Source organism: Pteropus vampyrus, unplaced genomic scaffold (assembly GCF_000151845.1).
Source record: "Pteropus vampyrus isolate Shadow unplaced genomic scaffold, Pvam_2.0 Scaffold69, whole genome shotgun sequence".
NCBI lineage: Eukaryota > Metazoa > Chordata > Mammalia > Chiroptera > Pteropodidae > Pteropus > Pteropus vampyrus.
Window position 1 is genome coordinate 6,341,559 of NW_011888850.1, and position 12,458 is coordinate 6,354,016.

At 42.1% G+C, this 12,458-nt stretch overlaps 1 protein-coding gene across 3 annotated transcripts in view; it reads right to left on the reverse strand.

The window, feature by feature from the left end:
• SCRN1 (secernin 1) overlaps positions 1-12,458 on the reverse strand; it is a 63,981-nt gene that overhangs the window by 35,493 nt on the left and 16,030 nt on the right. For all 3 annotated transcript variants that reach the window (XM_011361712.2, XM_023531522.1, XM_011361710.2), the window contains exon 2: positions 8,527-8,686. In XM_011361712.2, coding sequence (XP_011360014.1) covers positions 8,527-8,685 — 159 coding nt within the window. In that variant the 5' untranslated portion in view covers position 8,686. The remainder of the gene's footprint in view (positions 1-8,526; positions 8,687-12,458) is intronic.

The window sequence follows — 12,458 nt, forward strand, 5'->3', positions numbered from 1 at the left end:
GTTCGGTTCACTGATATACCCCAAGTCTGGTACATAATCACATCAGTAAACCTTTTTTTTTTTAATGAATGAATAAATGAACGAGTAACCAAGATCAGAGAGAGCATAACAGATTCAAAGGAAATCATAACACATAACACATCCAAGTGGTCAGAGGTTTTACAAGTGGGTGACACTTTAGTTGACCTTGAAAAAGGGCCAGATGTCAAGGTATTCCAGAGGTAAGAGCCTGAAAAGAGACCGATGGGGGACATTAAAGGTGTGTCATGGTGCAGGGAGGTCCCCCACTGTGACACTTAGGGGAACTACTGTGATGTCATTGAGTCACAGGACTGCCAAGAGCCCAGTAAGTACCGACTGATAAAAATGTTAAAATTGAATCAGAAAAACCATATGGTCTTCGTGAGACTTCAAAATACACGCAGCCAGCTTGACACTTTTCAGGCCAAACTCAGAATGAGCAGAAGGACGAAGATCTTTCCAGAAGGGCCAGCTCAGTGCCTCCGAAGCACTGGGCTGAAAACCAATGCACCAAATCCCCCTCACACGCTACAGAGCAGAGCGAGGTAGAAGGGAAGACGGGCAGTCAGGCACCTAAGCCTTGGTGAGCCCGCAACACACGCTCCTCCAGGCACCTTTGTCATGGAACCGTAGAAGCCAGGGCCTGACACAGACCCTCCTGTGGCTGCAATTCACACACGCTCCACTGTGTTTGAAATCTGACAAATCACACCTGGGTCTGGGAGAGAATGAGGAGGATGGACACGCTTATCTCATATAGACGGGTTATTTAAAATCCCACTTTGGGAGCAAACCTCGCCAAGAAGGAACATTTACACGTGTTATAATTAGCTAAATTTTGTAAAGTCAGCCGTCTAGAACATGAACACCACAGGCAGTCGGTTTTTAAAATAGAATTCAATGACCTTCACATTTGCCACATTATTAATGAGGCAGAGAATAAGTGGGATTTGAGGTAGCCAAGAAGGTCTCACTGGGGAAAAAAAAAAAAATCCAAAAAGCAACTGAAATCTTTCAGTGCAGTAAAAAAAAATTTAGCTCTCTAAGTCAAAATTCCTAGCCAAATTTCTACTAGACAAGGAAAAGAAAAAATAAAATATTTACCGCTTTAGGTCTTTACAGGGGTAGTTCTGGCCTCGGCTTTGGTTATTAAGCTGTGAAAGGGATGAGCAAATTGTCGTACTGCCTCACGTCCACTCCTAACCAGCCTTTAATAAAACAAATGTCAGCTAGTGTGACTTCTGGTGCCAAGGCCACATAACTATAAAAGAACGCCCAGAGCGGAGCGTGCGGTGAGGCACACTTCTAAATGCCAGCCCTGCCTAACACGAGTCGTCGAGGTTTTCAAAGTATTGCCTGATTGAGCTTGCTACTCTCTCAGGTGGCTCCTGGGGACACATGCCAGGTCGGAAGGTGAAAAGATGAACCTTGACAAGACCCTCGAGACAAAGACAAAAGACAGTTGTTCTGCAGAGCGAGCCCTCTATTATTTTGTGTGATCGTGTCAAGAAATGAAAGAGCAAAATCAGCTTCGTGCTGTCGCCCACCCCTTGCTCATTCCAACGCACAGTATTTCTGGATCTCACCCAGTGAAAGGAAGAATAGACACTCACACAAGAGACATTTCAGTTAATGAAACGCAACCATTGTGCCTTCCCTACTGAACACAACCCTGGCACCGCCAGCGAAAACCGCTGTGAAATGAGTTGATGAGTCAGCCGGACTTCGTAGGGTGGGGGGAAAAAAAGCAGGGAAAATGGGATGCTTCAGAGAAATATTTTTAGTCTTAGAAAATTTGCAAGTCTAAAGCAGCATTGCTAATTGTCACTGAGAGTCGTTGGTTGGTTGGTTACTAGGTTGGGTTTAAAAAAAAAATTTTTTAGCCCAGCGTCATGCCTGCTACGTGGCTGGTTTTGAAAATGTGCCCCGAAGGTTCATAGTAGGTCTAAATAAAAACAAAAGAAGATGTCAGCAACATTTCTGAAGAACTGCTTTTTATTTTCTTGAAGCTGTAAGATCTTTGAAGACGGGCTATGCAAAGACCTGGGCTCAGAAATAAATTTGGAAAAGGGGACATGGCAGAAGGAAGACCCCTGCTGAGCCACTCGCCCGTGGGGAGAGGGAGATGCTTCTGAGTCCACACAAGGCTGGGGTCCTCTGCTCCTGGGAATGAAGAGAAGAGAACAAACAACAACAGCAAAAACAGACGGGAAGAGTGGACGAGCCGCAGTCACGGAGCTTTGCTTAGCATCCTTTGTTCCAGAATGACTTGTGCTTCCTACCGGAAGGAATAATCTTCAGAATTAAAATTCAGATCCCCCTACACGTGCATGCCCCCACACACCACAAATAAAGCCGTGATCTGGACAATTACACTAACAATGCCGCCGCTGTCGTTAATTGGTCATGTTTTATTCTTTTCAAGTATTTTCATTGGAGAAGAAAAGAGGAACGATCCACCAAAAGCCGGCCCCGAATCATGAACATTGTATAACCTCACCCTAGGATACCGATCCCACACAGAACCTCATGCCGTGAGAAACAGAAATAAATTAAAACGAACTTTCAAATAAAATGAAAACTTTAAACTTTAAAAGAGGAAAATAATGGAAATGAGATTTATTATATAATAACGAGAGACTCTTTCAAAAAAAACATTATGTGTCAAACCTGACTTGGCTGTCAAGAATTCTGTCCTCACAAATTATGGTACAATCATTCCCTTGGGTGCCATATAAATCTTAGTTGAAATCTATTGTTTTTCTGGAACGCGGTATTCTAATGTTGGATCCATTTTTTTTCCCCCAAATAGAAAGTTCAACCATATAAGAATAGACTTATATCCACCCAGGGGAATGCACACATATCATCATCATCACCATCATCATCATCACCCAGGAAATTACTCGTTCGCTTCCTCAACAAGCCTCCCTATAGGGAGGAGCGGAGCTCAGGTCAAGTTGAGAGGAGTCCTGTGAAGCACAGAGGTATGGCATCCTCAGAAAGGACCAAGGGGCTTTCACAAATAGATACATATTTATCCATCCTACTCTGCAACCAAAAGAAGTTGTTAAAAACCCAGAATCCACCCGAGAAAGTCTAAAGAACATAAAATAAAGTGCTCTGTGCTGGAGAACCCTATTTATTATTCTTGCAGTCTCAAGCAAAGTGAACTTGACATACAGTAGATGATAGACAGATAGGCAGACAGGTGGATAGACTGAGGGAAGGGTGAAGGGGTGGGTAAGCGGACAAACTGGAAGGGAAGACCGCCTAGAAGGATGGACCAGCTGGAGGGGTGGGTGGGTGAGTAAATGAGCAATCAGGATGACTTTTTACACATGGTTATTCTCAGAAAATGAGTTCCTGGGACATCGGCCCTCAAGAATGACATTTCTAGGGAAACCACCAGAATCTGTATGTTGAAAATGTCATGAAATGGTTGAAAAATAGATTGGGTTTTTATGGGAAGTTCCCACTCTTCATAGTTAAAATATAATAATTTCAATATGTTAGTGAGTGCTTTTATGAAAGTTACATGACAGTCATGGTGGCTCCTAAGCCCAAATACGGAAAAGAAGCCATCATTCTATACTTGGAACAAGTTACAGGTGTGTAACTATAAGGGAATTGAAGGCATAAGCATAAATTTGAAAAGTAGATTCAAAAGCACGTGCTAAAGACAGGAGTTTGCGAACTGAGACCTGGAATCACAGAATCTCTCAAAGCTAGTCAATTCTTCTTTTTAAAAAAGAACAAGTTCCTCTCTGCACAATGTTCTCCTTAGAGTTTACGTGGTGCTTTCACATGTCAGCTCACATGTGCTTCACAAAAAAAACCCTGGAAGGCAGACACAGTGGACATTATGATCTCCGTATGGCCAATGAAGAAACTGAGTCTCAAAGACCCAAGATGCAGTAAATGGGGCCAGCAAGACTGGAACCCAGGATCCCGCCTCCCAGACCAAAACTCATCACCCTCATTTCAGGTGATTGTAAATTTCAATTGATTTGTAATGGCAGAATATGCACAAAGTGCTACATGCTCACAGAAGAGGGGCAGGCTAGAGGGAGGAGGGCATATTCGTGCTGGGGCCTCGAAGGATGCATAGGAGTCTACCAAGTAGGGGAGAGGAAGGACACTCTCAGCAAAAGATAGAAAAAGCAAAAGCACAGAGAAATACAAGTGTGTTTATTCAAGAAATGGCAAGCAGCTCAGTGTAGCTGGGACCGACAGTGTAAACTGGGAGAGAAAAACTAATAACGAGGATAGAAAAGTAAGCAGGGAATTGTACAATGCTTCTGGAGGTCAATCACCAGAAAAACTACTCTATGACCCAGTGATCCTGCATCTGGAAGTAGATCCATGGCTATACCCACACATGCACGAAATGACTTATGTGCAACGTTCTCTGTGGCTTTCCTTCCTAGACTAGTGTCCACCAGTAGCAGACTGATAAGTAAGTAAATTATGGAATATCTCCACGATGAACTACTATCAGCTGTAAAACTTATAATCTCTATGTACAGATATAGAAAATCTTTACAAAGTGTTATTAAACCAGAAAAGCAAATTGCAGACTTTTTCTGTAAGTTTGAAATTATATATTTAAAAATCAAGTTTTGGAATAGTGTATATAATGTGCTACTTTAATGAAAAAAAAAGAAAAGAAGGCTCAGTATTTGTATTTATTTGCATAAAACACTGAGAGGATGTGCAAGAAATTATTAGAATGGGTTACATAAGATGAGAGTCAGAGTAGTTAGGAATAGGGGGGAGTAAGGTTTCTCACTGTAAACCATTTTAGTATCTTTTTAGTATCCCTCTTTGAACCACAACAGTATATTACCTATTCAAAATGTAAAATTAATTAGAAAGTATCTTCACCCAAATTAGTTGTAAATTTATGTCCATATAAAAACCTGCACACAAATGTTTATAGCAACTTTATTCTTAACTGCCAAAACTTGGATGCCACCAACATGTCCTTCAATAGGCGAATGGCAAAATAAACTATGGTGCATCCAGAAAATGGAATTATTATCTAACGCTTAAAGAAAATGTACTACCAAGCCTGGAAAGGACACGAAGGAACCTGAAATGCATCTTACTAAATGGAAGAAGCCAATTTGAAAAAGCTGCGTACTCTGTGATTCCAACGACATGACATTCTAGGAAAGACAAAACTACAGAGAGAGCGAAAAGATGAGTGGTTGCCAGGGCTTAGGGGAAAGAGAGCTAAACAGGCAGAGCACAGGGGATTTTTAGGGCAGTGAAACTACTCCGTATGATACTGTCATGGTGGACCCATGTCATTATGCATTTGCCCACACCCGTCGGATGTGCAACACCAAGAGTGAGCCCTAATGTAAACCATGGGCTTTAGCCGGTAAGAAGGTGTCGATACCGGCTCGCCAGTTATAACCAAAGTTCTGCACGAACGCATGATGTTCACAAGAAGGGAAACGGGGGGGCGGGGGTGGGGGTGGTAACGGGTTATATTTAGGAATTCTTGTACTTTCTGTTCATTTTTCTGTAAACCTAAAACTGCTCTAAAAAATAAAATCTATTAATATGAAAGAGAAAAGAAAGGAAAAGTGAGCAGGGTGCCTGTTGGGAAGAGCTGTGAATGGCATACAAAGCAGCCTGGATTTGCATCCTATAAACACAACCCAACGTTTTTAAACATGTGACAGAGCTGTGTTTTAGAGGGGAAAAAATCTGGTGACCGCAGGGATGAGAATCCAGGAGAGACTGGGGCACCAATAAGCTGATTATGGAAGGGAGAGGGGGGTGGGATGCATGAGATGGGGGCAGCGGAAGGAGGTGGGGGCGGGACACAGGAGAAGCAGCAGCAGGACTCAGTGACGGCTGTCCCCGGGGATGTCCCCAGGGCATAAAGGGACGCGTCGGAAAACGAGGGTCGATGTTTCTTTTGGTTTCTAGATTAAACTATGTGGCAGACGAGGATGCTATTAGAGGAAAAGGAGCAAACGAGATGGGAAAAATGAATCAGGCTTCTGACCTGTGAGGTTATTTTACTTGCAGAATGTGAACGTGGAAATGTACAGGGCAGCTCAAAACACAGATACGCAACCCAGAAAAGAGGTCAGGGCCGCCTGAGAGGCGAATTCTGGTATGGATCAAGCTGCACTTATGCAGGGGAGCTATCTCGACCTATAGCGTATTTGAGTAATAATACACCATGAGTTAATTAGTAAAAAGAATCTATTCTATTCCCTGAAACAATTGTGACCATGAGACTAAAATATTAATTTCTTTAGCCTATGCTCCAAAAAAGAAATCAGATTTTTCTAATGTATTTATTTCAGACATAGTAGATCCCCTTACCTGTGGGGGAGACATTCCAAGACCCCCAAGTGGAATCCTAAAACCGCAAATAGTACCAAACCCTATATATATATCTTGTTTTTTTCCTATATATAACAGACCTATGATAAAGTTTAATTTATAAATTAGGCACAGTAAAAGATGAACGATAACTAATAATAAAATAGAACGATTGTAACAATATATTATAATGAAAGTCACGTGAATGCGGTCTCTCTCTCTCTCTCTCTCTCCAAGTATCTTAATTGTATTGTCACCCTTATGCTGATGATGTGAGATGATAAAAAAAAAAACTTTATTGAGTCAAGAACTTGCACCATTTCACCTAAAGGAAGCACATTTTGCGACTTCTCTTGGACACATGTCTGCATTGCCAGCATCACTACTCTTGTGCTTTGGGGCCACTGTTAAGTGAAATATAGGTGACCTGAAGACAAGCGCTGCAACACCACAGCCGCCGAGGTGGCTACTGAGTGGCTGAAAAGACCTTTAACAAAATTCAACACTTATTCCGTAGGGCTTTCTTTTAAAGCATTCAAAATAGAAATTGATGTGTACCTTTCAACATGAGAAAGCTACTAGATCTCAGTCCCAAAGCCAGCATGTTAATAGGGAATCACAAGAGGCTGCCTCGTTCAGTTCAGGAACAGAGACAAAGAGACCCATATCTCTACTTGTGTTAACACTGAATCCCAGCTAGAACCCAATTAGAAAAGAAAATCATTAGAAGTGTTAAAATAATCAATCTTTATTTGTAGGCGTTATAACACTATAACTGGAAAACCCAAAAGCGTCAAGGATATGGGTTGACACACCAATAAAATAATTGTAGTAAAATCGTGGAATATAAAATTAACATAAAAGAGTTGTCATGAAAGTCTGACAACACACTGGGAATATGGAGAAACAGGCATTGTCACACATTGCTGGTGCACATACAACATCACACAATGCCAAATATACCACCTACAGAAGGAAATGTGATAACATCTAACAAAATTACATACTCATTTACCTGGTGACCCAGCAATCCCGTTTCTAGGCACCAATCCTCCCAAACATACTAACAAAAACTTTTCATTCAAGCACTCAAAATAGAAATTGACGGATAATTTTTTTAATATAAAAATATATAAACCAAGGCCAGACACTGTGGCAGATGCATAAGATTGTCATTCGCTTCAGCACAATTTGCAATAGAGAAAGAGTAGAAAACAACCCAAATGTCCAGCAGTATGGGACTGACCGAACTATGATACACCCATAGACTGGAACACCATGCAGCTCTTGACGAGGAATGACGAATATCTCTACATACCACATGGCGTGGTCTCCGAGATATGCTTCTAGTTGAAAACACCAAAGAGTGTATATGGCATGCTATTATTCATCTGAGAAAGGAAGAAAGGGCTTGGGATGAATATGCACATGCATGTGTGTGTGTGTGTGTGTGTGTGTGTGTGTGTGGTTTATTACATATCTATATAATGTTTAATGAAAGAATAAACCAAAAAACTTCCCAAGCATAGTTACCTATAGGAAAAAAAGGCAATGGAGTAGAGAAGACAAAAATAAAAGCGAGGCATCTACGAATACACAGGCCTCGTCTGTCTCATTACGCTTCACTCTATTGTGCTTCACAGATATCGTGGGGAGTTTTCCAATGACAGTTGACATTCAATATCATATTAGTTTCAGGTGCACAACAGCAATTAGACATTTATATAGCTTACAAAGTGATCACCCCAATCAGTCTCGTACCCAACAGATGTTGAGTTTTTTACAAATTGAAGGCAAGACCCTTCACCATCAAAAAGATTACGACTCGCTTTCTTATATCTCTGCTTTATTGCACTGGTCTGGAACTGAATCTCCGATATCTCCAAGGTACGCCTGTACTTTGTTTTGTAGATCTGACTTGGAACCGCACAAATATTGTACTTTATAAAATAAGGGCCACGGCAACAAACACAGAATTCTCTATATGACTCTATATTTAAGGCTACGAGCGAACCTAATGAAAATGGGAATCAATAGGGTCGACATGACAGCTCTGACGAGTGAGCAGGCTTCCACGAAAGAAGTTAAGGGATGCTGGGCAAAGCCAAGGAAACGGAATAACTGCTAATCGAGCGATTGTAATGCATCACTTACCTCCACCTTGCTCTCGGGTTCGTGATTGGCCGCCGAGAAATACACAACCTCCTGCACTTCATCCCTGGGCCGAGCTGAATTTTTCCCAAACACCACCAGACCGTCCTTAGCACGCGGCGGGAAGGCCACCAAACAGCAACTTGGAGGAGCCACAGGCATCCTGCAAAGGGAGAGATCGCCAGACAGGGAATGGAAGCAGGCCTAACGTGGAACATTCCAACAGTGAATTCTTCAAACATATTTCACCAGCTAAAATAGTTTTAGTATTGAACTGTGTGCAGCCAGCTCATTAAGAGATCCCAGCTGGCAAATGAAGGTGGGGCACCTGGAGTAGAATTACAGCACCCCCGAGACCAGATACTGTTTAGTATTCCGTGGGATTAAACAAGGTCGGATTTGCAACAAACTGCGTGGCAGCCAAAAGTGCAATCAATGATGGAGGAGAAGGGAAAGCAGGTTATTGTTCCCAGCAGGAAACACACGCACACTGCAATCTGTCACTGTAATAGAAAAATAAATACATATACCTTGTAACCGTGCCCTACAGAAGTGCCTCAGAGATGCATGGCTGCCATATAACAGATTTGGGGGCGGTGATGGAACTGGGTCTAGATTTAAATGGAAAGATACTCCCTCTGTTATGCATATATTTTGACTCTACCTCAAAAACACAACACTCAAGCATCTTTCGGTTTCCCTCCCACCTCTCCAGCTGCTCCTGGTCTACTTGGCCATTGAGCATCCTCACTGCTTGCTCCTTCTTTCCTCAGTTAATGCCCTTTTCCCTCTGGGAAAATTCATCCACAGCCAGAGCCTCCCTTGTCACTTAAGTGCCAGTGACCTACACATTGAGCTCTGAACCCATAGACCCAACTGCTTACCAGATATCCAACATTGATTTCATCATCTTCTTCCCCAAACTTGGTCCCTTTCCAGGGTTCCCTATCCCAGTGGCCAGCTCCACCGCCTGTCCCACTGGAGCGTCCAGAACTCAGGAACTATCCTTACCATCTGCTTCTCCATTATCTAACATATTACCAATCCAGTAGGTTGGATCTCCCAAATCTGTACGGAAACTATCTACTTCTCTCCACCTCTACTACCACCACCCTTCCCCAAGCACCATCATCTCTAGGCTGGACCACTGCAGCAGCATCCTAAAAGATTAGTCCCTAACAGCTAGTATTCCCCCTCCAAAACACTGTCCACACTGAAGCAAAAGGGATCGCTTTAAAAGGAAGATTTTTTTTTTTCATGTCATTCCTGCTTCAAATCCTTTATAGGCTTCCCACAGCTCTTAGAACAAAGACTAAAATCTGATCAAGCTCATGCCCCTTCCCGAGCCTCATCTGCCACTCGCACCTCCACTCTCCCAGCTCCAGCACACAGGCCTTTCCAGCTCCTCCAGGACTCCCAGGGCCTTTGCACAGGCTGAGCTCTCTTTCTTGATATTCCTGTCCCTGCTCCTAAAACCAACGACACCAAAACCATCTGCCTAGTTAACTCCTGCTCCTTCGTGGACCAGCTCAAATGCCACCTAAATTTACGTCACCGTACTATATAAACAATCAAATCTGAAATATCTGTGTGATTATTTGATTACCAACAATCAATACTGAGTCTTTCCCTCTAAAGTCTAAGCAATATGAAGGCAGGGACATTACAAAAGTGCTGATGTCTCATCTGTGAGCAGACTTTACTTTCTTTGATCTTTAAAAATACTAGGAACCCACTGGTCTTGCATTTATGAGATGTATCTATAGAAAATAAATAAAACCCACGGGGTTTTTGTTAAGAACCTCTTCTTCCGCCTGGACATTTGCTTGGTCAGCAAATCTTCTGGGTCGGCCGACCATGGTGAGGCCCAGGGGGATGTGGCTCAGAGAGGCTGGCTCTTCCGTGAATTCTGTGAATGACTGGGAATGCCAGAAGGGAGAATTTCTTTTCTTTTTTTACTGCTAGTTGAACCAGCAAACTGTGTATCGCAAGCAGCAGCAAACTAGCCGAGGCTAATTGTCCATTTATTTTTCCTGGACCACAGTTCTACACACTGAAGCCTCAGAGATGAGTCGGCTGGATCGTTTTCTGCTTTCCAGACTAGAGCTGTCCAAAAGAGCTTTCTATAATGACGGAACTGTTCTATCTCCACTGTCCAATATGGTGGTCACTAGCTTCATGAGGCTACTGAAATGTAGTAAGTGTGATTAAAGAACTGAATTTTTAATTTTATTACAAACTTTAGTTTAAATTTAAATAGTCACACACGGGTAGTAGAAATCCCATTGCACAGAGCAGCATTACAATTTCCCAATAAACCCAGAAATGAAGATTTTTATATTATGGCTTCCAGGGATCCCGGAAGTACTTATTTGTGAAGTCCTCTGCTTAGTCTAACGACAAAACATGCTATCATCCATATAAACTGAATTAGCAAGGAGGAGGCAGGATGCTTCCAGAAGCCTGAAGAAAACAAGTATTAGGAAGCCGCTAGTGAACTCGACAGGTAGACCGCGTTTAAGCAAGCCCTTCTCTCCAGAAGCTAAAGGTGACAGAGCTCTGCCCGCCGAGTCTATTTCCTTTGAAGCATATCTCATATTCCCAACTCTGAACACAGCGCGAAGGGGCCCTCACGGCCACCTGGGAGTCCCGCTGTGCTTCTCGGGTCAGTCCCTCTCTTTAACTCCTAAATGAGCTTTTGACACCTTCCCTTCTCTTCAAACCTTCAACCACCTCCTCTAAGCAGTTATCTCACCCCCTGCTCCACAAAGGACAGATGCACGGGGAGGAAGACTGTTTCAGAGAGATGATAACGCAGGTTTGAAGGCCCTGTGCGGGGAGGAAGGGGGCGGAGCCACAGAAGGAAAAAGCCAGTGTGACTGAGGCCAGAGAGAGAGCGGGCAGAGGCTGGGGCCGGTCAGGAGGCAGGTCAGCAGGCCGGTCCGCATTGGGCCCTGAAGGCCAAGGCAAGGATTTTAGTGTCTAGCCCATAATAAACACTAAAGCCACTGAAGGTTTTTAAGCCCGTTTTATATTATAGGTGGAGCCAGTGCATATGGACAACTTTTCAAAGAAGTTGTGATGGTGGGAGACAGCTCATTAGGTGGAGATGAAGGGATTAACACGTAATTTTATTCCTATGTTTCTACTCTAAGAAAATGGTGGGGAATATGGCAAGATTTATGCAGAAAAGTGTTCATCACAGAGATATTTACATAGGTGAAAAACTGACTAAAACATAATTGTCCTGCATCAGAAAAAATGGCTAAAATTTTATGATAGATTTATATGGTAGAATACTATAAAATCATTAAAAATATGTTTATAGAGAGTTTTTAATTGAATGAGAAAAATGGTTTGGGAAGAGAGTCCAAAATAAATTCTTACTAGGTAAAAATACGCATAGAAAAAAACTAGAAGGAAATGTGCCCAAAATACTAATAGCGGTAGCCTCACCATTGAATTCTTTGTTTTTTTCATATTTTCCTTTAATTTCCAATTTTCTTGTAAGTATTTATATGATCACAAAAATGATTTTTTAAAGATAAACCCAGGGGACACTACCAATTTGGGGATTTTATTTTAAAGAAAAAAAAATTGGCTCTACTTCTATGTCCTGACAATAAAATTTCAAAACTGGCAAACTCTTATTTTAGTAATATTATAGTTATTCTCTGATATCTTTTTTTACTTTTTTTTTTTTGCAGTCTGCCTAATTCAGAGTTACTGAAGGTGTACACAAATTTTCATTACTATTATTCACACAAACGTGGCCAGGACTCCTGCAATTATCTCCTTTACAGAAAAAGAAAAACTGGCCTATCAGGCAGCCAATTCTCTGCTGAGCCTCAGATAAAATCCTTCTGAAAGTGACTGAAGGAAACTCAATTTTGTTCCTATTATTTATCAAAATACTGGTTAACATACCAGTTTTT